Source organism: Sinocyclocheilus rhinocerous, unplaced genomic scaffold, assembly GCF_001515625.1.
Source record: "Sinocyclocheilus rhinocerous isolate Xijiao unplaced genomic scaffold, SAMN03320098_v1.1 scaffold662, whole genome shotgun sequence".
NCBI classification, from domain to species: Eukaryota; Metazoa; Chordata; class Actinopteri; order Cypriniformes; family Cyprinidae; genus Sinocyclocheilus; species Sinocyclocheilus rhinocerous.
In genome coordinates this window covers 1,911,501-1,936,790 of record NW_015639782.1, presented here as the reverse complement: position 1 = coordinate 1,936,790, position 25,290 = coordinate 1,911,501, and the positions used below count along the sequence as shown (strand labels likewise).

At 37.6% G+C, this 25,290-nt stretch overlaps 1 protein-coding gene and 1 long non-coding RNA gene across 2 annotated transcripts in view; both read left to right on the top strand.

Moving 5' to 3' along the window:
* Positions 1-702: 702 nt before the first annotated feature.
* The window catches only part of LOC107752049 (glypican-3-like), an 80,500-nt gene continuing 55,912 nt past the window's right edge, over positions 703-25,290 (top strand). Inside the window, exons 1-2 of the mRNA XM_016567900.1 lie at positions 703-1,197; positions 16,643-16,804. Coding sequence (XP_016423386.1) covers positions 1,041-1,197; positions 16,643-16,804 — 319 coding nt within the window. The 5' untranslated portion in view covers positions 703-1,040. The remainder of the gene's footprint in view (positions 1,198-16,642; positions 16,805-25,290) is intronic.
* LOC107751965 (uncharacterized) lies at positions 13,497-15,458 on the top strand. Its single transcript, XR_001641319.1, has 3 exons — positions 13,497-13,508; positions 14,538-14,595; positions 15,267-15,458. It is a non-coding gene; the product is annotated as an uncharacterized LOC107751965 (long non-coding RNA).

Sequence of the window (25,290 nt, the reverse complement as noted above, 5' to 3'; positions counted from 1 at the left end):
GATTTCTACAGTATATTGATAAAGGACAACACTAATAATTTTAGACAAGAAAAGTATATATAAAATGTAATTGCATGTTTGTTTATGCTTTTCATGCAAATATTTGTCTTGCTGTTTCCGGGTGGATGACCCTGCAATTTTAATAGTGGCAAAAATCTTCAATAAAAATTGCACGGTATCCATCTGTAATCCGCTAGATTCCATTATCTGCGTTTTTTTTTCTTCTTCATTTTGAATATGTAAATGTGCTTCTTTAAATTGTTTGTAATTCTCAATAAAATGAGGATATTTATTATTCAACCTCGCCCCTCTTAGAATGAAATTAATTTCAAATATTTATTAGTGACTGTGCGTTGCAATAACCTTTACCAGCACCAGATGGCAGCAGATAGCTGGAAATGTGACAAATTGTGTTTGTTGTTTGCTCTGCATATTCAAATGAATTTGAAAATGTAAATTTGTTAGACACGTAATGTAGACAATGCCGGGAATCCAATCCCCTGCCGATATTACCACATTTCACTTTTTAACAAATTCAATTAGCATAAGACGTAATTGAAGATCTGGTCGGGAAAAAAAGTCAGTGAATTTTGTGTGGTTGCCCAGACTGGATCTTGGTCTCAGTGTGCGCATGACCGCAGCAGTGCACGGCATTCATAACGCGCCTCCTGGCTTCATAATCATAACTTTAATATCATCGAAAGAGTCCAATACCATACGGACTTCTTCTGTAACCGGTTCATTGAAATAATGCAAGAGTCATGTGTAAATCGCGCTGTCCTGCCTTAAACCGGGAAATGTGACCTTGATTTGTGAGCATGAAGTTTGGGTCTGTTAATGAGCTGGAGATGAAGAGCTCCACAGGACTCTCCTCACACTCACTTCAGTGATGCCGCCGCTGAATCCAGCACATCGCTTTCTGCTCACTTCAAGCAACGCAGATCGTTCATGCTCTCTTCATTTGCGCTTGTAATCAGATCTATCATCAGGAAGCCTTTTTGCGCCATATATCTCTTTACTTCAGCGCATTTGGACTCATAATGTCTAGACTGAAGTTGAACGGTGCACTGATTCTGTGCGTCCTGATGCTGCCGTTCTCTCGGCCGAACAGTCAGGTGCTGGACTGTCGCGAAGTGCGCTCGTCTTTTCAGTTTTTGTACCCGGGGATGAAATGGACCCCAGAAACGCCAGTCTCAGGTAAACCGAGCAATTCAGATCTTAAGTTATGTAACTTGTGTGAATTAAAATCTTTGTCCAAAAAGGTTTCAAAAGCAAAACACTGTCCAAAAGTTTTACCTGCCTTCTATAAGACTTGTCTTGTACTATTATTTTTAAACCTGACATAGGTAATGTGTGATACTGTATTTGTGTGTGGTTTTTATTTATTTATTAAGCCTATTTATTTATTGTCATTTTTGATAGCCTATTGAAATACAGTGCGCTATAGGCTCTAAATGATTTTATTGTTATTGATATTTTCCACGTAATAGCGTTTCGCAAAGTTTAAAGTAGATTTATGAAGCTTTAAAATTTACATTAATACACGATTGAGCCATATTCCAGTTGTACAGCATTGCAATGCTGTAAAAACCCATGAATAATCGAATAGAATTTATAAACATTCAGTATTAAAGTAAAACTGATGTCATAACGAAATAAAAAACGTATGGCGTACCGTTTCAACTTTTATTTAACTAGTAACTAGGTTTGTTGCATGTATTTTTTTAAAATTAGGCTATTAGTAATCCATCTGTGATTAGCATATTCTCCCAATTTCACTAGTATTTATTCATTAGATAGTAGTGTTTATAGCAGTGTTTGCTGCTAGTTGTTATTGTTATAGTAGCTTTTACTGGTAATAAGTTGCACATTTTTGCTATTGAATTCTATAGGGATCTATATTCCAATATCAACAATTCACCTTGGACTAATATATATTCCAGTTTTATTAGTATTAATAGATAGCTTATCTGTGAGACCATAATATCTATGCCAGTTACTAGCCAACAGTCTCTAATATGGATACTAGTCTATATTCATTTCTTACAAATTGAGATAGATACTTGGAATAGGTGCCAGCAACAATGCATACTAGTTAAAAGTGACTAGTTCATATCTGAACCACAAATCCCCATCGTATTCAATGGAAAAACATTTGTTACCAGTAATAACAAATAGTATACTTATCAGTATTGGAAAAGTGATTTAGAGTAGCAAATGAATAATTAGTGACTTACTGAACTGTTACTGTAGTGAAATTGAAAAGGATACTAATCACTATTGGCTTACCTATTAAAAAATACTAGTAACAAAAATGCATGCTAGTTATTTTTAGTTTAGTTTGCATTTCCTGTAGCTCATTTCATGGGGTATTATTTTCACCCTCTGCATGATTTGAAGCTCTATCAGTAGGTTGAAGATGAAATAATAAGTGTCCTGACTGGATTGTCATCTTCAGCTCTGAGCGGTGGCTGCAGAAGTAGCCCGAGGAGAGCTGTAAATGTATTTCTCTTAGCCATAACTAGTGTGAATTACCTGTCATGCTGGAGAAGGCAAATTGTGTTAGTCTGTTTATTGAGGTTGCTACATTTCCCAGCGGAGAGCTGAAGAGATAGATGAGTTGAGATGAATGACAGGATGGATGGCTGGCTATCTATTTGACATCTCCCCTTAGCTGCATGAAGCTTTAATTCTGTCTCAACTGGAGGCTGGAGAGAAGTGGGGTAGAAAGACAGAGAGTGGAGTTTGTTTGGCCCTCACAACAGAAATTCTGCTGAAAAGGATCTTGCTTTTCCCCAGTGACTGCATTTTGTTGTTAGGCTGCTTTATGTGCAAGTATCTTCATTTTTTCGCCTAGTGGTAGCAATTGCTTCAAAAAGAACTCTAGAAAAACTTATCACTATTCCAGTCATTCGCGTTTGCACATAAGTTAATTAACATTAAACGTTTTGCATTTTAAAATAAAAATGAATGACAAACAAGTTGTTTTCTTGATGCTGTACTCATATAACCATTTAAAAAGGAATTAAATTAAATACATTTTTTGACTTAATTTGAACCATGACGAGTCTTTCTAATGCCATGTGATTCAACTTGCAGGTAAATGGATGTAAAACCCGAGTGATCCCTATGGTTCAGCTGCTTTCAGGAGATATAGTGACCTTCCCAGTTCCATTTAATCAGAGGTGCTATTCATTTTTGCAGAGTTCGCATTTGCAATTTAAATGGATTGCAATTGGGTTAAGGACAAGGAACAGAGTGATATTCTCAGTCATTTGCCCTCTCAGAGGAATTTTAACACATTTTAACCTTTATCAGAGTTTAAGAAAAGTAACAGAGTGATTGCATTGCATGTCTTATTGGACTGCAAGAACCTGCATACTTTAAATTAAACGTGCCACTTTCAGTTATTACGAAAACTTACCAGATGGCATGCATAAGAAATGAAACTCATATATGTTGCAGTTTTCAGATGAATTTCTTTGAAAGTATTTTGGGATGGTTGTGCTCCTCCTCAGTAGCTGGTATGGGACTTCATTTCCTGATGGGTACAATCCTGCAATAAAGGCCTTTTTGAAGCCCTAGTTTTTTGAAACCTAAACATTGCTCTTTAGAGAAAGGACTAACTGTGAGTTTTTTTTCTTTCGGAAGTGTGCCGCAGGCGGTGTAGAGACCTGATAATCCCAGCGGCACCGGGCTCTGGACTTTATGCCTGGTGCAGTAATTAGTGGTGCAGTGAAGCCTTTGGCTTTATTCATTTAGATTCATTATATGAACCGATACCACGCGGCTCCAGCATATGTTGCCAGAAGCCTTAATTGGGTGTCCTTGTGTTATGTCAGACTATAAGAATGTGAGGTTAATTGTTTGGCCCTCTTATTTGGTATTGCTTTATGTGTTGGCCAAATGCATGTTAAGAGGCATACTTGTTTGTAAAAATGCCATAACAGATGTGTGAAAGAAAGAACTGAACTTAATAACTTTTCCCTTTTAAAGACGTAATGTCCTCGATAGAGATGTGTTCATATGAGTCCAATCATTACATTTCACAACAGCATAATTTAAACAATCTAATGACAGTTTGAGATGATTTTGTTAAGCCTCGTTCGTACACATTGTGCAAAGTGAGCCATCCAATTTCCTTCAAATGGAGCATCTATTCCGAACCCAGTGCACGTCGCTGGCCTTGAAGTGGCAAATGAATGTAGACAACCTTAATGTTAATTGGAAATGGGAACGACTTCGGGCCGTATAGTGTTGCTGTCACCTTCTAGTGATTTTATTTATTCCACAGAGAGTTTCACTCTCTCTCCCGGCCTGTTTGCAGATTTAATGCTTTGCTTGATTTGTATCGCATCTCATGTTCCGAGTTCCTGCAAGTCAGGTTTTGTTGGTTCCAAATGTTCGCATATGACTTCACTTGTGTTACAGAAACACACATTTATTTCAGTCTCTTTCTTGTATTGTAGATGTGGCGTTTACCTTCAGAGATCCCTTTTTCTCAACCACGCAACAGGCAGCTGCATACGCTGGCCTGTGACCCCAGTAAACCCGGTGGTGGGCTTTAAACTCGTGGTGATATTTGGGTTGATTTGTGATGGATGCAACTGCTGTGTTTCTGTTCAGCTGCCAAATGTGATCTCTACAGGCTTGTGTGAGTGGGATGTAGAGAGGAGGATCTTTAGCATGAGGAGGAGAGAGAGACAGATGGACTAACATTAGAGAGAAGAGAGGATGTGATGACTGATGTATCTACAATGGAATACAAGGAGGCCAAGCCGAGACATGCAGCCCGCAGGAAGTTCGAACTGAATTCTAATCATACCGCATGTAATGCCAGGGGGCCACAAGACCAAAAAAGCCAATGAGAGGTTCTCCCTTTCTCCACTGGCACGTCTTTTACATTTTTCTTTGTTGATGTCTCTCTCGCTCTTCCCAGCCTCCTCGCCCCAAGAGGAAGAGCTGAATGTCAAAGCACAATAGACAGCTGACTGTCTTTGTAGTCTCAAAGGCACCTTTACACCGGCTCGCACGGACAGTCATTACATCAATCTGACGTTTTGATGTGGCGTCCCCTGCAAATATTTTATTAGATAATGAGCGCTCAAAGAAGGATGACCGTTGTTAAACTCATAGGTTGAATTGAATAGTTTGGTGTCGTCGCTTTGGTTTCAACTGAAGAGACGGGCTGAGTAATGAGGGGTTCGGAGGGTTGAGTACAAAGTGAAGTCAGGGTCCATCTCTCAGCAGTCTCTTTGATCAACGTGAGATGTGAGGGAGCCGTATTTTTGTCCGTTGGTACTCACGAATGAGATCCAGCTAATGAAGTGCCACTGACCTCCCTCAAGAGCTTGTGTTAGAGGCTGTTAAGGGGCTTCTGTGCAGCTAGTTTTAATGTCAGTAATGGCAGAATGCATTACAGGGACACTTGTTCACCCCATCAAAGGCTAGATCCTCTCAGTGCAGACAGTATTGTTATTCCAATTATCAAGAGCAAGTCCTCATAGAAATGATAAACTACCCTGCTAAGCATGCCGTCTTATTTCAGCAAACGGAATTGTAAAATAGGGACACTTTTATTCTCGCTGTAGTATGGAAAATAATGTGTTTTTTGAACCTTAAACCGCATAAACACATTTCATTACACCAAATACACAAAATTATGTTCTTTTTAGCAACATCATATGACCCCTTTAAAAGTGCATATTTTTGTCTATTCAGTGTATTTATTTATAAATGTATTATTGTATGATAATTCAATATTTATAATTTCATTGCAATTATATTTATATATATTATTTTTAAATATTATTTTAGTATTTTGTATTATTGAAATTAATATTATTTGATATTATTTTTATGTAATAAATTAAATTATTACATAAATACATTAAATAATTATTTGTTATTATTATTAATAAAAATAATGTATTTTTTAATGCACATATTTTACATGAGCAGTGATGACTTCCTATATTCACATATTTAATGCTTGGAAGGATCTAACATTTTTAGCAGTATATGAAGTCCTTAAGAGACCTTAGTATAGTGTCAAGGGGCAGTAGACAGTGCCTCGGGCAGTGAAGTACCTTCATATTTTGATAAATGCCCACACAGTTTCTGTAATTATGAGATAATGGCTTAGGTCAATGTCTTTGGTAGTCCATTTAAAGTTGAAGTTGAGGGATCATATGCCCACAAGCCATAAAAGTTTCTACTAATGACTGTGGTCAGACTTTCTATTAAACCACATATCTTGGATTTTCCTGGGCTGATTGAAACAGAGGAAAACAGCATGTTTGTACGAACTGAAAGGCTTTTATTGTGCTGTTATTTACTTTATCTCTCCCTAACTGAATCTCACCCTCGTGTGCTCCATGCTGTGGAAGTCTGAGGTACTTTCTTTCATTAAATACTTCCAATGGCACTGTAAGATGACAGACGGCTTTGCTTTAGTCCATTAACTCTCCTGCCTCCCTGGCAGAGGAACCCGATTCATAATCATATACTTTGTATACTTTCATCAGCCCGTTGACTTTCAACTTCTTTAAATTGTGCACGCATATTGATGTCTTTGAAGTGAGTCTAGAAAGAAACGTCATAATTCCTGTGTAGTTGCTCTATAATTCATGCTTCTAATAACATCCTTTTAACATTTTCTGTATTTTAACACAGCATGTTTTCCCCACAGCCCCCATTAAACATGCATGCTGATAGCTTTATGAATGGTTCTTAAGATGAAGCTTATGCATGCATCTGGCTGCGCTCTGTGTCTTCGGGCTTGTTAAGGAGGAGCGTGAAGCTGAAATGTGTACACAGCACTCACCGCGTCTCCGTCAGAGCCGTCTTTTTCATCTGAGCTCCAACAGGGATACTCGCACGCCTGAGGCCTTTGGGCAAGGCTGAAGGAGGAAGGGTGAATTAAGGAGTTTCTAGAAATTTTAGTTGATAAGGAAGGAAGTGAGTGTGTCATGACTCAGTGGACAATGAATATGGAAGAGTTCGTATCTATATAGAGGCTCAAGAGCCACGTTTTTCAACCAGGTTCCGTGAAGGTCCACCGGGGCTCTGTGGAAAAGATGTATAACACAATATACAGTTTGTGACATTTCTAACTAAAGATCTTTTATAATCTAACAATATTAATGTTCTTATGGTCAGTGACATGATTGTTGTTATTATTATTATTATTTTTTGACCCAATTATTTATATAAAAATATAAAAATACTGTGAATTGAATATTCATATTTTATGATGAACATGTTTTAATTATATTTATAATTAATTTTAATATTTTTACGGGGATATAAAGTAAAAAATTCCAGGGTGATACAACTGCCCTGATATCATGGTGATTAAAAAAAAGATAATTAAAAGAATGAAATTAAGTAGCTTGATTGTATCTCTTGCTGAACCTTTGCAAATAATAGTCTTTTATGTCTTAGAAAAAGGTCAATAAATTTCTTTAAAAATCATTTAATTTGACATTTAATGACATAACCAGGTTAGTTCAGGTTTTAAGCTGTCATGTGATGCAACCTCCTTACTGATATTGATATTTGAGCCCGGTCTTAATGCAGCTGCAGAACAGGTGCAGCTCTTCTTCATAATGCATTTTGTCATAATAATTCGAGCCCGGTCTCATGAAAATGCATATAAATAGTACGCCAAATAAAAACAAAAACTCGTGGTGTTGATACGCAAAAATGAACTTTGGCGTGCATATGATACGCAGTTTTCGCGTACATATGATACGCATCTACCCCACAACCCTAAACCTACCCATCGCGTAGCATATACACGCCAAAGTCCATTTTTGCGTATCAATACCACGAGTTTTCGTTTTTATTTGGCGTACTATTTATACGCACTTTCATGAGATCGGGTTGGATATTTATGAATTGATATGATGCATATTTATGTTATTTGTGTAAAAATACCTTCTTTAAAAACATGATTAAGATGTGTACACTCATGCTTTGGAAAATCTGTTATTACTTTTGCTTAATATTTATTACTTTAGCTTAAAATGGTCCAAAAGATTTTCCAAACAGTGTAAAATGTACATATATTTTTAGGAATCTGGCACATATGTTGTTAACTAGATTTTAAAAGTTTTTTCTTTATTTTGGACACTCTTATTTGTTATTGATCCCTTAATAAAAGTTATTATAAAATGGTACATATAAATATAAACTGAGTAAATCTAGCTGTTTTATACTGAAATCCACTGCTAGAACAAGACAGACAAATGAGGTCTGTATGGTCACATTCTCAGTGCACGATATTTCTTCTATACAGACTGAGGCATCTACATTTTCTTTTCAAACAAATGTATTCTGTTCCATTTTCAGAAGACAAACAATCTAATCAGCCGTATTTATGAGCAGTCTTTAGTTAGAGACTGTGATGTAATATTTGTTTATGCTTCTCTGCTGGGAGCAATCTCCCTCCTGTAAAGTCCTTCACTTTTCTCTGACAGTTCGCAACTTCTCTAATAAAGTACATTTATCATCTGCAAACAGCAGACGTGCCGATAAAATTGTCTGTTTTGCTGAAGATAATTACTAAATCTGTCTGAGTTCTTTCTCCTTTCATACCTGTTCCCTTCTGCCAGCTCTCCTCCTGCCCCTCCACTCGGTAGGCTATTGACAGCTTAATAAATTTGCCTTGGAATCTGAAATTAGCTCGATCGTATCTGTCGCCGGTCCTTTGCAAGTATTGATTTTGGATATTAAGCCTGTCGGTGTGCATATGAAATGTGCCATCTGTATGATATGGCCCATAATTTCTCGTTTCATATCCATATTGGTGCAGATGTGTGATCAGAAAGTGTCGGGTTTTTCTTGCTGTTTCTGATGGCATGTGATGTTAATGGGTTTATTTACCCATTCCTAACAGGCGCTGTGTGCTTAGTAGATCAGCATTTTTTCCTTTCCCCTAAGGCGATTTCTTTGACATTTTGTCTTCATATTTTCATATGGGAATTAAAATTTGGCAGCACTTAAATCTCCTGCATTTTAAACTCTTTCATTGTCTATTAAGTTATTTCAATCAACAAACTTGTGGAGTATGTTTTTAGGACTTCTTGTTGGATTTGTATTCTCATCTTTGAAGATGAACTGGCAACGAGTGCCAATTTAAAATGTGATCGTTCATTTAGCAATCTTTCAGTAGGGATGGGAATCGAAAGGATTCCGGTTCTGAATCCTCTTAACAGTTTCATTAATGATTTTTTTGAATTTGAGAAAGAAATATTTGGAAAGCAGAAATACAATTCTGTTGCCAAGTGCTTAAATCATTTTCATAATAAATGTGTAACAACTAAGTTCTTTCTTCTGTCGGACAAAAAAATAATATATTTTGAAAAATGAAAAGTTACTGAGGTCCAGTGTTGGTTGGACCCAAGCTTTCTTCAAAATGTCTTCTTTTTTATATTCCACAGAAGAAAAAAAGTCGAACAGGTTTGTAACAAAAGGAGGGTGAGTAAATGATGACAGAATTTCCATTTTTGGGTGAACTATTCATTTGTAGGCCTACTTATGTTTTTGATTCAAGAACCAGCTCATAAGAGTCATTATCTCAAGAATTGGCCTTCACTGGTCGTATCTGAACGGCAATGGAGGGAACAATTTCAGAGTATTTTACTGATATGTTCAAGCCTATTGGAAGAATATTGTAAGTTTTAGAACCACTAATAAAACTGAATGTCGCACTGAATGTTCTGGCTTTTTTTGTAAAAATAGAACGGTTTCCAATTCTGAAGCCTAATAAAAACCAAACCTGATTGAATCTGAACACAAGTAAGTTGTTCCTTACCACCATTTTCAGTTCTGTCTGTTGCTGCTCACTTGGGAACATGTTCTTGAGGTCTCCTCCATGAGGAAATTTGCTATCTGAGAGCATCTGACTGTGAATGTTTATCTTGTTTTATTTTTATCCCGTCCCTTTTAGCTCCACTATAGTTATGACAGTATTCCAAAATGCAGCAAAAAGCCTCTTAAACAGAGCAGTGACACTTTCGTCTCTGCCCAGATTGTGTTATGCCCTCCTTTTCTCCTACCCCATCATCATCTTCTATGTCTGTGTGAGCTGGAGCATTGGGACTCTTCTGAAGTTTGTTTACAGCACTATCAATCAACCTAGTGCCACCTCCACCCCTCCCCCTCACGTAGCTGACATTCACACACACTCACACACTTCATTTGGCTCTGGTTTAACAGCGCTGCTCTAAGATGCATGAGATGACAGAGAGGCAAAGTGTCTGAGAACAAAGTTGCATGTAGGATGCTCTTTCAAAATAATAATGGAAAAGAAAATTTGAAAGGACTGAGGCTTCGCGGAGCGTAAGTTCTCTCCTTGCATGTGTAATCGCAAGATAATTGGCCACATTTCCAAATGTGGATCCGCGGCCCCAGGGAAAACATTTGCAATAATCCTACTGATTTTCACAGCAGCTGTTTCCTAGTCCTGGTTCACATGCAGAGAGGTCTGTTTGACCTGAATGCAATGGAATCCCATCATGCACTCTGTCCATAACAACCCTTTACATGTGTTATTCAGTGTCAGAAGTTCTGCAAGATGAGACGTGAGTATTGTGTGTTGGGTTTTTTTCTACTTCAGTGGGGAAAGCATTTGCAATTCACAAAGTAACATTTAAAATGTGAGGAGATTTGATGTTTTATGCTTATTTATGAAAAGAGCTAATAAATTAATTAATGAAAATGAACCTCTGTAAGATTTAGGTCGTGTCCAATTCACAGATTCATTTTTTTTTCTAAATCTGCCTCCTAGCCATCAGTTTTAACACTCGGGGGACTTAATCAGGCATTGGTCATTTTTATTTTCTGTATCCTTGATGTTTGATTCAGCAGAGATCAGATGGCATCGCTCTGTTTCTCCCCCCACAGGGCATGAACATTTTTAGATTATTATTCATATGTGAGCTATGAACTGAAGCACCTTCTTCCACACTCTCAGAAAAAAAGGTACACGATGGTACAAATAATGTTCCTCAAAAAACAGTTTTGTACCTTTACAATAACTGTACCTTTAATGGTACAGTAAAGACCTCTGATGATACTGTTTGGTACCTTTCAAGGTACAACTGAAATGAAGGTACATAAAAGTTCTCACGTCAAAGGTACAAAATTACTGTTTCATGCATGATTGGTTGCCGTTTTAACTACTAGTCATAGCTACAAGACTCTGATTGGTCGAAATCGCTGCGGCCGTTACATAATTTTCAAACAGAACAGAGAGCGGGAAGCAGACTACTTTTGCCCTTTTATCAACAGAAAAGCTCTTTGAGAATGGATTGTAAGTGTTAATCTTGAAGACGACGAGATTTAAAGGTGAGTTTTGACAATTTATGTTTATATTAAGTTCACAAGTCGAAAATGTAAATGTTTCACCTACTGTGTTTCGTTGTGAAAGCGAAACTACTTTGTTTGGTCTTCCAAAAGAAGACGATATCTGCTTCGTCATGCCTGGAGCTGATCCGTGCTGGTCGCTGAGGAAATACTTCAACTTCGCGCTGTTGATCGCCGGATCGGCTCTAACCGTGGACGAAGTGGAGTCCAGCCCGGGGTCGTCAAATGTGGGTGCTGCAGGCATCACAATATGGTAAGGTACATTTCCGTCACACGCTTGAGGAATTCGGCCAATTAACGCACTGGATAGCTGGCCAATCAGAGCACACCTAGCTTTTTCAGACAGATGAGCTTTGTAAAAATCGACACGTTTCAGAAAGGCGGGGCATAGAGGAGAAACAATAATGTACAGTATGTGGAAAATAATGTGTTTTTTAACCTTAAACCGCATAAACACATTTCATTACACCAAATAATGTTCTTTTTAGCAGCATCATATGACCCCTTTAAGTGTTAATCTTGAAGACGACAAGATTTAAAGGTGAGTTTTGACAATTTACGTTTATATTACGTTTAGTTCACAAGTCGAAAATGTAAATGTTTCAGCTAAGTTACTCAACGTGAAATTAATGGCTTAAATTAGTTCATACTATGCGCTCAATGGTTTTAGCCATTTGTATAAAGTTACATTTTTTAAAAATGCAATGAATTTATTAGTATTAAATGATCGCGACTACATATTTAATATGGCGTTTGCTCAACACTGCACATTGTAACTATTAAATATCATCGGTTAACTATTAGGCATCGCAACACAAGACATGACGGGCCGAAGTCGCAGCAGCCGTTAACGGAATTTTCAAACAGCGGAGAGCGGGAAGCAGAGCGCCCGTCTACAGCGTCAGCACAACCAGGACTTCGGCTTCTTTATCGTCAGAGAAACTTCATAAGCTTAAGAGAGGCTCGACTCGAATTATCAGACGAAGAGAGGAGGAAATTCAAAGGTGAGTTTTATGCTTGCATTTAACCGAATCAAAAATGTATAACACCGTTCGCGCCGCAACAGCGAAAGTCTGTCTACACTGGACGCGACAAAGCGACCGTTAAAAGCGACACCGCTCGCGTCCGGTGTAACGTTAGACACGGTGTAAGACGTTACAGCCACCCATTCACAACAGGGAGCGTAAATAGCCAGCTGTATTTAGCCTTCTGCAAATACATTTTAAAGCAATAGCGCTTGTGTATATTTTGTGTATAAGTTTGAAGTACATTAAATAATACTGTTGAATCATTGTAAATGAACGCTTACCCTGAAGCGCCATGGCGGTGTATTGCACCTGTTGAACAACGTGATTGAACGCCACCAACCCGTGCACAGATGAATAGTTGTCCGTGCTATTTTTATATTAGTGGTTTATATATATATCCTTATCCTAAAGCTTAAGATTCTCGTGTTTGAGAGCTTTACTTAAAACACGTCGGTTTCTTTTTCTTTTCTTTTTTTTTTCTCTCCGTCTGCTTTTCTTCTAATAATGTGCATTGCATCAACGGCACATGAATGCAAATATTTTGAGCCGCTGCACAACTGTCAAATATGTCTAGTCTAATGTTCACAAAAATATCACAATACAGACAAATTGAAATGCATGTTCTGTGTGATCTGCCTATCTTTTGGTCTCTGTTTCTAAAAGAATGTAATTACCTGATTCTGCCCTATCTCTAAGTCATATACATGTCATTCATTATATTAGAGAACTCTGAAACTCAGCAAATGTGTCTTTAACTTTCAGATCACGAAGATGATGGAGAAACTGTCAGTGCTGGTCTCAGGGATAGCACAGCTTTTTTGAGAAATCTTGTAAGTAGTAAGTTACATTGATCATACTTATACTGAGGTCTGCGTCTTCAGTTGTATGGCAAGTATTTGTACAAAATGAGTAAAATTTAAATGTAAATAAATGTAAATTTTCCTACTAAACCATGTGAAAGCCCGCAGGTGAGGGAGATTTACAGCTGATTAAAGAACCGGCTTTACTGACAAGATGCGCGTTAAATATCGCATGCGATTTATCGTGCAGCCCTAATGCCATTTCATGCCCATGTGAAGACTTTGCAAGACCAGAAGAAGACAACCAGTAAGTCTCTTTTGCTGATGTCTATACAATGGCAGCTAATTGTTAAAGGGATAGTTAATCCCAAAATCAAAATCGTCATCATCACCCTTATTTCATTCCAAACCCCTAAGAATTTCATTCATCTTCAAAACACAAATGAAGATGTTTTAATGAAACATGAGAGATTTCTGTTCCTCCATTGAGAGTCCACACTACTACTACTTTGATGCTTCAAAAATTTCATAAAAAGATTGTAAAACGAATCCATATGAATCAGTGAACAGTGAACCGTTTAGTCCAGATTTTCTGAAGAGACTCGATCATTTTATATGATGAACAGATTGAATTTATGCTTTTATTCACATATAAACATTCATCAGTACACACATCAGATATGGTAAACAAAATACTTGGAAAAAATGAGGTTCATTTTTGTGTTAAACATCAAGTTTCAGCTTCCACAAGAACCAGTGAAGTTTGTTCTCATGCATCAAGCAAGTATGGTTAAGCGTCTGTTTGTTCAGTGTTTATATGTGAATAAAAGACTAAGTTCATCATATAAAGCAATTGAGTCTCTTCAGAAAATTTGGACTAAACTGCTCTATTCATATGGATTAGTTTTTCAATCGCTTTATGAATTTTAAAGCATCAAAGGGGCATTTGTGTGGACTGTCAGTGGAGGGACAGAAATCTGTCAGATTTCATTCAAAAGATCTTTGTGTTTTGATGAGGAACTAAAGTCTTATGGGTTTGGAATGACATGACATGAGGGTGAGTAAACAATGACATTCAATGACATCCATGTGACTTTTTCCATCTTATTTTTAGTGAACATCCTACCTTTCACCTTACAGTAGCCCTAGCTCTATATTGCACATTCAAGAGTGCATGAGAGAAGCCTGTTCACCATGGGCATGCTTAAATACTTACGGTAATGTAAAATACTTAAATACTCAAATGTGGGAATTGTTATTTTATACAATGGCAAACAAGAAATACCATTAATTGTAATGAACTCTTCTTTTCTTATCTGCATTTCAGTTATTCCAGGAAATTGGCCCAATGCATGCTGTAACTGATTTAAGGTGTTTCCAGGATTCCTTAAAGGGTAAGTTCACCCCTTTCTGTCCCTCCACTGGTAGCAACGCAACTTACACATTCAAGGTCCAGAACTGTAAGAAAGACATCAGAGTTATATATGTCACTCACTTCTGTGGATTAACCTCAGGTTTATGAAGCGATGTGAGTGCTTTGTTTGTGCAACACTATTTACCACCTATTTACAAAATAATTTATTCAAAGTGCATTCATGTGACAGCGTCATCTCTTGTGTGAATAACATGAATGCATTGTGGTGCTCTTGTGAAAGTGCAGTTAAACCACTGGAGTCACATGGATTACTTTAATGAGGTCTTTCCAACTGTTCTGGGCCTTGAATATGTAAGTTGCATTGCTGCTTATGGAAGGACAGAAAGCTCTCAGATTTCATCAAAAATATCTTGCAGTGAATCTAAATGGTATGCATGTTTCATCTTTAGACTTTGCTTGTTTTGAAAGTATGGAATGAATAATGTATGTCTTTATAGTTGCTAAATGTCTTTTTAGATTTTTTTATGCTGCTCTGGTTTACATCTGGTGATATTCAGGGAGAAAGTGAACAATTGTCACAATCAGACAGGTGTTACATGCAAAGAATCTGTAGTAAGATAAAAATATTCAGGGTACAGTTGTAACTAGTCAGTGGGAATCTGTCTTTTCTAATACTGATTCTTCATTTAGTTCAGGAAGAACCAGCGCACACCATATCCCACTGTGCAGATTTTGGGAACGTCTGACTGGACACAAGTCTTCAGTGAGAAGAGAATCTTCAGAATTGTAAAAATGGAGGGATCTGAAATTTGCCGAGCAGTTGAGGTGGAGGATGGTGTTTTTTGAAAATGTTAAATAAATGCAGGTATGTTGTGTGAAAAGTGGGGGGAAAAGTTTTCTAGTTTTGTTACATAATGTAACATTTTAGTGTAATTGTATTTTATGTACTATAACATTTTAGTTTAATTGTATTGTGAAATGTTTTGCAGCTTTTTTTAAAAGTGATACTCTGTTATTTTTTTAAGTCTTTATTGTAATCTGGAAAGATGCATTTACACAAAGAAAAAATATTTTACTGTTCAACCACTTGTGTGTATTTGATATGTATTTGCAGTTACTGATATTAAAATATCTTTTGGTTTCAGTTGTTTAATGTGCATGTTATTCAATAAGAAAATGGCCTTTAATAGTTCTTGAAGGAACATATTTGCCACAGTTAAGGTACAAATAGGCTTGTCACTGGGGTGGTACCTTAAAGGACAAGATTTGTACCTTTGATAAAGGTACAATACTGTACCAACAAGTTTTAAAAACGAAAAGGTACATTTTGGTTCCTCATGGTACAAATCATGTCCTTTAAGGTACAAATTGGAATGGTACAAATTTGTTCCTATATATTAAGGTACAATTCTGTACCCTTAAAAGTACTGTCCCAGTGACAAGGGTTTGTACCTTCTTAGGTACAAAATAGAACGTATTTCTCAATAGGCTTTTCTCTCCCAGCAAATCCAATTATGTCTCTTTGGTAGATAACCTTCAAACCTCGGTTCCAGTATAACGGGTGTCAACAAATCACCCGTCACCTCTTCATTCACTTCATGCATCTGAAAAAGACATTCCTGTCAATATGTTGACTTTTTTTTTTTCTGTTTATCCGTGTCTCTTTCATCCAATCTACATGGGGAGTTGCACTACATCAGACTTTAAATGGACAAATTTTGCATAGTAGTCTCTTGGGGTCCGTCTTTACCGAAATGTTCTCCCTGATTATCTTGTTTTCCTTTAATGAGTGTTTTTGGCTAATCAGTTTGGGAGAAATGCAATGCATAGAAATGAAATATCATGTTTCAGTTAAGTAGCAGGTATTCATTTTGTTGCGTTTGAGATTTGAATAGGTAACGTAAACAATGTGCTCTATAAAACAAACGGTTTTCTCCTGCTCTCTCTGAAGCTTGACTCATAAAGCAAGCACACTTTCAGATGGAATTTATTAAGTGCCGCGGTCTGTTTACTCGTTTTTTGTTTTTTGGCTGTAACAAATTTTGTGTCTCTTTCCTTTTCTTCAGGCTCAGATCTGCAGGTGTGCCAGCCGAAAGGCCTGACCTGCTGTTCTCGAAAAATGGAGGAGCGCTACTTGCTCATTGCCAAACAGAATATGGAGTCCAGTCTCCAGGCCACCAGCGCCCAGCTGAAAGTTCTCATCATTCAGAATGCCGCCCTCTTTCAAGGTGAGCTTCTGCAATAACACAATTAATAATAAACGCTGGGACTGATTCATGAAATTTCAGTTTAAGACATTTTTGAGTAAACTGTTGTAAGGAGTTATGAACAAATTTATTCTGATCATGTTTCATGAATGAAAACGAATGGTTTTAGAACAACTGACAAAGGTGCGGTCACATTATGAAATTTTATGGGCCAAAAAGGTTCATTGTCAATAGTGTATCAATGTATGAAGCTCCCACAGAAGTCACTTTCAAACCGAGCAACTTTTTATTGGTTAACGCAGTGACTAATTAGTTGTGAAATCTGCGTGTGGAAAACTTCCACCCACACACAGAATTCCTGGTCACGCGGATTCCTAATGAAATTACTGAATTTCGCGCACCTCAAAAATCTACATCATAACAGGAGTTCTGACCTTTGTCACAAAAAGTCTTCTTCGTTGCCTTTTTCTCTATCACACTTTAGAAATCATCAGAAATTATATATCAATTGTGAAAACTTAAAATCTCAAAATTCTTCCTTTGAAAACCATTTTAAAGTCAGACATTGCTTTACCATGAAAATGGTACATCAAAATCATATTATAAAATGTTTTTATAATTCATGAATGAAAACATTTTATAATATGATTTTGATGTACCATGAAAATGGTACATCAAAATCATATTATAAAATGTTTTCATTCATGAATTATAAAAATGTAAGTTTGGATAGTGCACTTTCACGTCTATGTTCAAAAATGTGAGTGACAGTTAAGGGGTTAATTAAAAAGCAAGGTCAATTAGTCTATTATGTCAGACATAAAAGTTATACAAGTTAAAGCAATGATAAAAAGTTAGGAAATAAGAGATTGTGGAGTAAGTTGTGACTTTTAGTGAATTGTTTGTTGATCAGTTCCTCATTAAACAGGCATAATAGGTTTATATTTATTGCAAAAGCAATAAATAAAATGTCTGAGCATGACACTAAGCAGCTCAGTCAGGACTTTTACGATTGTACAGAAATCAGATCTGCAGTATCTGTGTATGTCATACAGCAAAATCTTGGCGAAAGTCTTTCAAAGTGCTTCCTATTCAGTGTTAGGCTGTAACTCACTGCACTTTCAGCAGTGTGACGGTAGTTTAGCTGTTTTCTAAACACTGTTGCTTTTCCAGTAATGTAACAAACAACTTTGCTCAACAAGTAGCAGTGTTGCACGATAAAATGCTATATTGCTATTTTTTGTCATATGGACAGTCTACAGCCATACAAATTCTAATAGAAATTAGTTCACTTAGTTCAAAAGGAATGCAATTCACTGATTAATATGTAGCCTGAGGAAGTCTAATTCTTATTAGTGAATTGGTTCATCCAAACGTTTCTGTTGCAAAAACAATTAATAAATCCTGTGCAGCATTTGCGTCTTCATTTTGTAGCAGTATATTTAATGGTTAAATTCTGATATTTATCACTGTCTTTTTGACTCACTACCATTCAAAAGTTTGGTGTCAGTAGGATTTTTTTTTTTTTGAAAAAAATTACAAATTTTATTCAGTAAGGATGCATTACATTGATCAAAAGTGACAATAAAGAAATTTATAATGATACACAAGATTTCTTTTTCAAATTAATGCTGTTCAAAAACAATGTCCATAAACAGTTATTTTAAATTGTAAAACTATTTCACAATATTGCTGTACTTTTGATCAAATAAGTGCAACTTTGAGAGCATAAGAGACTTCTTTAAAAATATATATAAAAAACTTAACTGATTCCAAACTTTTGAATGGTCGTGTAGATTAGACGGTTCCTATTAGGCCTATTATTTGTTGTTTCTAGTGAAATGTCCCTTCCAATCTTTCTTTAATTTCAAAGTTGCTTCCCCAACACTGATTACAAATGGACAGCCAATTACAAATAGAAAGTAGCTTACACGTTGATTGATAAATGGATCTTCCTGATTGGTCAGTTTAATGAATGATGTAATTTGGCCTGAGTGGGTCGCCCCCACTAATTGTGATGCACTAACAATGTTAGCATGGTGGATTTAGCTAGCCTCTGTCTGTTCAGAGAGGTGGTTCAATGCTAATTGCTTCAGCATTAGGCCTGAGAGAAATTCCCAAACAGCCTGCAGAATTTCTGAAATGTGCTCTTGTCTCGTCGTGTTTTTCCCCGGCAAGCTCCCGCGGGGAATTGCGAGCGGGCCTTGTTTGCAATCTTCTGTGCTGCTCTCCCCATTGCTTTTGATTCTTTTGTACTTTTCGCGGCTGACACAGATCAAAGGGCTCTGCTCTCCACTCCAACATCCTCCATCCCTTCCCTTCACTCGACTCCCATCAGCCCCTGTTGCCCCTCCCCGCACTAGCCTGGCTTTCTCACTCACTGCGAGCAGCGCCAAAGAATCGGCTCTTTGAAGTCAACTTTGCCAAACAATCATAAAAGTTAAGAGGCTTGTCACGGGGACTTTTTCAGGGCATCTAGTGATGAGTGCCGCCCGCCAGTTTTTCGGGTCCCCTCATCGGTCTCATATCGCATTTAGTCACAGTGTGTCTCTTTTGATTCATGTCAATGGCTTGGTTAAAAGCCTCTAAAATCTTAAACTGAATCAGCCTATGGGTGATAAAAGAGAGACATGTGGCATGTGAGGAAGGTTTTTGAGACTTCACTTTGTGATTCAGTTTGTCCTACAAATCAGGAGTGCAAAAACCGTGGCGGACACAATATAAGGATGGTAGCGTATGGCTAGGGTTGCCAACCATCCCGTATTAGCCGGGACGTCCCGTATTTTGGGCCTAATTGATTTGTCCCGTACGTGACTTCCCTTGTCCCGTTTTTTGACTGCTACGCTGATCTAACCACTGACTGATACAACAGCAGCAGTGCTGATCACTTGAGAATGATCACCGATACCTGTCATCATCCAATCACAGCCCCCCTCACGCAGTATACGTTAAGTAAATCAGAAATCGTGAACATAACTGTTCGAGGAAAGCTGCGGAATCTTCTGCCAGCTGGTCGCTCCTGCTTCACAGCAAGCAGCGCTCACGCTAACGCCAATTCTGTCCGTGTTTTGACTTCATTAAATCAGTTTTGGTGAATACAAACTACATGATTATTTTTCATGAGTCCAACTTCCCGCCGCGCATGAGACGTGATCAGTAAGGGAAGTCGTCTTTCACTATTGTAATGTTGTTAAATAGAGAAAAATATTTTATATTTAAGTAACTAATAGCATAATTCTTAACCTTGGACCTTATTCTTGAAACACAAAATGACCAATAAAAAGGTGTCAAGCACCAAAAGCAGCCCATATTAAATGTATAAGCTGATACTATATGTGTGTGTGTGTGGTCACTCATTTTTTATTAATATTTTGAATTAGTTTTTATTTTCATTTCAATTTTAGTTTTTTGTTGTTTTTGTTAAAATATGTATATTTAATTTTTATTTTAGTTTTTGTTATTTTAATTGATCAGTTTAAACTAAATGAAAATGAGAAGCATTGCCTTGGCGAACTAGCTGAAATCAAATGTTTAAAGGGATAGTTCACCCAAAAAATTTCTCATTAATTACTCACCCTTATGTCGTTCCAAACCTGTAAGACCTTCATTCATCTTCAGAATACAAATTAAGATATTTTTGATGAAATTTGATGAGAGCTTTCTGACCCTGCATAGACAGTAAAGCAACTGAAATGTTTAATGGGCCAGAAAGGTAGTAAGGACATCATTAAAATAGTCCATGTGACATCAGTGGTTAAACCACAATTTTTTTATGAAGCTATGAGAATACTTTTTGTGCACAAAGAAAACAAAAGTAATGACTTAATTGAACAATTTCTTCTCTTCCGTGTCAGTCTTTGATGTGTGTTCACGAGAGCACCACGCATGCGTGTTCAGATGGCTGACGCAGGATCCGGCTTTCTGACGTAGAACCCGGATGTGCTGCGCCTTGTTTGCAAGCAGAGTAATGCACACGCATACGTTGTGGTACTGTTGTGAACGTGCATCGAAGACTGACATGGAAGAGAAGAAATTGTTGAATAAAGTCATTATTTTTGTTTTCTTTGTACAAAAAGTATTCTCATAGCTTCATAAATTTACGGTTGAACCACTGATGTCACATGGACCATTTTATCGATGTCCTTACTATCTTTCTGGGCCTTGAACATGTCAGTTGAGTTACTGTCTATGCAGGGTCAGAAAGCTCTTGGATTTCATCAAAAACATCTTAAATTGTGTTCCGAAGATGAACGAAGGTCTTACGGGTTTGGAACTGCATGAGGGTGAGTAGTTAATGACAGAATTTTCATTTTTGGGTGAACTAACCCTTTAAGGTTTTTGAAATATTTTAATTCAATTAAAGTTAATTTAATTTCAAGATTTCAAGTAAAAAATTTTTGGGTTTTAGCTTTAGTTAGCTTTAATAACCCTGCTTGTTGTGTTCAAACTGCTAGAAAAAGTGGATTGGAACAGAGTACAGTCATCTAGCCCATGTTTATAAAGAAAATCAATTAAAAAAACAGCACAGATAGATGCATCCTTTTCATCTGATCACCTGGAATTCCATAGACGGACACCTTCCTGCATCAGATGATGCAGTGAACCATATGAATTGTGTGAACATGTTTGAGCGTCATTGAATGACATCTTGATATAGCAGACATTGATCTATATATGAAGTTAAGAAAGAGCGTTGATCTAGATCATGTTTGCTGGATTCACAATATTTCTGCCAGCTGTTGAACTGAACTGGTGATTAAAGAAATGCTGGAAGAGGAATCATTTAGAGCTAAAGATGGATGCCAAACCCTGGTGGAAAACCAAGTCAGTGAGGTGTTTTGGTCTCACGTCATTCAGATTGACAGACAACTTTAATTCCTGTTAGCAGGACAGAGTGAGATCTGCAGCGGCGCACAGAGCTGCTTTTAGCCACTTTAGGAACACAGACTCTTTTTTTTATTTGGAAACAAATGAACAGGTCATCCCCATTTCAAAGACTGTAATATAAAAAGAGAGTCATGCTTAATTTATCCATTTTCTCATTCTCAGATCCACCCTTGAAAGACATGCTTTAGGTATTGATGTGTGTGAACACAGAGAGCCAGAATGAGTTCTGGGTGAGTGTGTCTGCTGCATAACAAATTGTTCCCAAAATAAGATAAAAGTCAACTTTATTTGTAGTGCCTTTTCAAACCAATAACAGCTTATCATAAAACTGCAAACATCATAGAAGCGCAAATGAGCTTGATGCTTTAAAACACAAACAGGCGCATATACACAAAATGATTGTTTTTGCGTTCTGTGTTTATTGCTCTAGGACAGGGCTAGTAAAAGAAAGACATGGAGTACACAATGTAAATCTTTGTTTACTGTTTGAAATATTGTCGTATAATGGAGACTGAGCCTCAAAGACAGTTAGATCTGGGGTCTTCAACAGGGGGTCTGTGGCAGTACGGCAGGGGGTCTGCAAAGTATTGTTTGATCTCAAACAAATGTTTGTGGAAAAAAAAGAAAATGTGAATTAACTAAAAATACCATATTAATAGTTCAGCTGAATATTTCAGTGCCCTTCCCACATTATACAGCAGTCTGCACAGTGTATTGTATTAGTCTAGTCCATTCAAGAGTTTGGTGTCAGTATGTATTTTTTTTTAAAGACATTAATACTTTTAGTCAGCAAGGATTGATTAAATTAATCAAAGGTGACAGCAAAAACAATTATGATGTTACCTAATATTTCTATTTCAAATAAATGCTGTTTATTTTTATTTTTTTACTTTCTATTCATTTAAAGATTCCTGAAAAAAAATGCAACACATTTTCAGATAAATAAATAAATAAGCAGCACAGCTGTTTTCAACATGAATAATAATAATAATAATAAATGTTTCTTGAGCAGCAAATCAGCATTTTAGAATGATTTCTGAAGGATTATGTGACACTGAAGACTGGAGTGATGATGCTGAAAATTCCGCTTTGCATCACAGGAATAAATTACATTAAAAATATTCAAATAGAAAACAGCTTTTCTGTTTCTAACAAACTTTCTAAATGTCGATGTCGATTATTTGTTGTTGCAGTGCAAGCATCATAACAGAGTGTGTAAATGCAAGAATATGGTGCTATACATTTTTATTCTGCTCTGTTATTTATTCTGCTCAGACTTTATCAGCAATGTAACAGGAGACTATGTATACACCATCTCTTCAAGTTGAGCAAATCACAGCTCATTTTGTTTTTATGTGCCTTTGAAGGGCAAGATAGCCTCTCACACACTTTCTGACAGCTCTAGACAAAGCAGATGTTACTGGCTCTCTAGTTTTAACTAGGGATGCGCCGATCCGATATTCATATCGGGTATCGGCTCCGATAGTGCCATTTTTCTCGGATCGGGTATCGGTCAGAGAGAGCCGATCCAAATACGAGATTTATTTTTTATTTTTTCCCGATTGTGCGAATTATTCTGTTACTTCTGAAGCCATACGATAGCTTAATGTGAGCTACATATGAATATTTAAGTCCTTACATTAAAGTTCAAGTAAATCACTTGCATATGCGACTAAATCTTCACTCTGGGCGACTAACTGATGTCTAATATTAGCCAATGGCTAATCAATTCTCAGATTTTACTCGTCAGTGTGTGAGTTGGAGGCTGAGTATATGATTAGCACAGATATATTTTCATTCACAGAACACTCTGACTGAGCGCTTCAGAGTTTCACTCTCCGTCAAGCGATTTGTGATATTTTTCAGTTCATTTGAATGGATGCGCAGCGCACCTGTGTTTGTGTATTTGGCGCTGACGCTTTCTCTCACACGCGCAAAGAGCGAGAGCGAGCGAGAGTATTTATTTAAATGAGGGAAAAAACTTCACTGGTATCGGATCGGCATCGGTATCGGCCAATACCGAACCCTAGGTATCGGAATCGGTATCGGAGGCGAAAAAGGCGGATCGGAGCATCCCTTGTTTTAACCCAATCAGATCTTTAGAGGAGTAAAAGTACTTTAGACTTCACAGTAGAGAATCCATTAAGACTACATTTAGCTCAGACTCCATAGACCGTGTGCTCATTTCATGCCTATACAGTAGTTCAGACTTATGGTTAAGCAAGTCCTATTCAGTCAAGCATTACATCATCCCTCATCATCTCTCAATTAGATGTCTGGTTGCTATAGACATTATGCACAATTCAGTGCTTCTATACTTCAATGAGCCACTTTATCTAGTATGACAGCAAGTAATCAAAGGTTATTTCAGTCGACACTGCATGTCCAATTCTCGTCCCAACCTTGTTAGTGATGCTCGATCTTAAGTGCTTTAGGCGTCTGGTCTTAGTTTCAAAGTTTTTTTTTCTCCCGTCCCGCTTTTTCCCGGCATACTCCTAATGCTACCCGCTCCGCTCTCTCTCTGGAGTCATTTAGCTCTTTGTCAAAGTTTCGCCATAACCCGATAACGGCCTGGCTGACGGAGAGCTGGACCGGCCGTGAAAGCCATCTGAAGTTGTTTACTCACCGCCTAGGGTGAATTTAATAACTTAATGATGGTTAGAAACGTCTGTGCCATCTCGCAAATAAGCCCTTTGTACCTCGTTTGCCTGATGAGTGAAAATATACTTGCCATCACTGCATCTTTCTCTCGCAATTATAATTCGTTTTCTCTCACAGGCTCTGTGGATATTTATGGGCTGGTGTCGTAGGGGCGCACAGGCTCATCAAGGTCTTTGGTGCTCGGTCGATTGAATATGCAGAGTCTATTCGAGACTGATCCAGTCTGGTGTAATCCTCAAAGTGATCTCTCTCCCCAGACTCTGTGCTGTGGTAAAGAGACCAAAAGCTCGGAGGGTAAGGAACAGCTTAGAGAGTGACTTTGTCTCTGAAGAGTGACTCAGTGGAGACTCAGACTGCAGTCCGCGCCGAGAGACACACTTCAATAGAGCTTGCTTAGGATGAGCCTTAACTACAGTGCAGTTAGTGAAGTTCTTTGGTGCCTTATGCCGTCAGTTCCCTTTCAGTCGGTCACTCTCGACGTCACGTCGGATGACGCATTGGCTCGTTTAGTTTACACTCGAAGTGGATTGGTCTCTCTAAGCGAGATCCCAATTTCGTCGGTCATCCGACGTGACGTCTCCGTTCCCTCCTTCAGGGAACGAGGGTTACCATACGTAACCGAGACGTTTTCTATTGCTTTCTAAGTTAAGCACTGCCCTGTAACTGCCCAAGATCTCTGAGGTGTTAAAACAAAGTGTTTCCCTTTAAGGGTTAGTTCACCCAAAAATGAAAATTAGCCCATGAATTACTCACCCTCAAGGCATCCTAGGTGTATATGACTTTCTTCTTTCAGACGAATCCAGTCGGAGTTATATAAAAATTTGTCTTTGATCTTCCAAGCTGTTTAATGGCAGTCAGCGGGTGTTGCAGTTCATCAGTCCAAAAGAAGTGAAATAAAAAGCGCCCATCCATAATAAAAAGTGTCTCACACGGCTCCAGGGGGTGAACAAAGGCCTCCT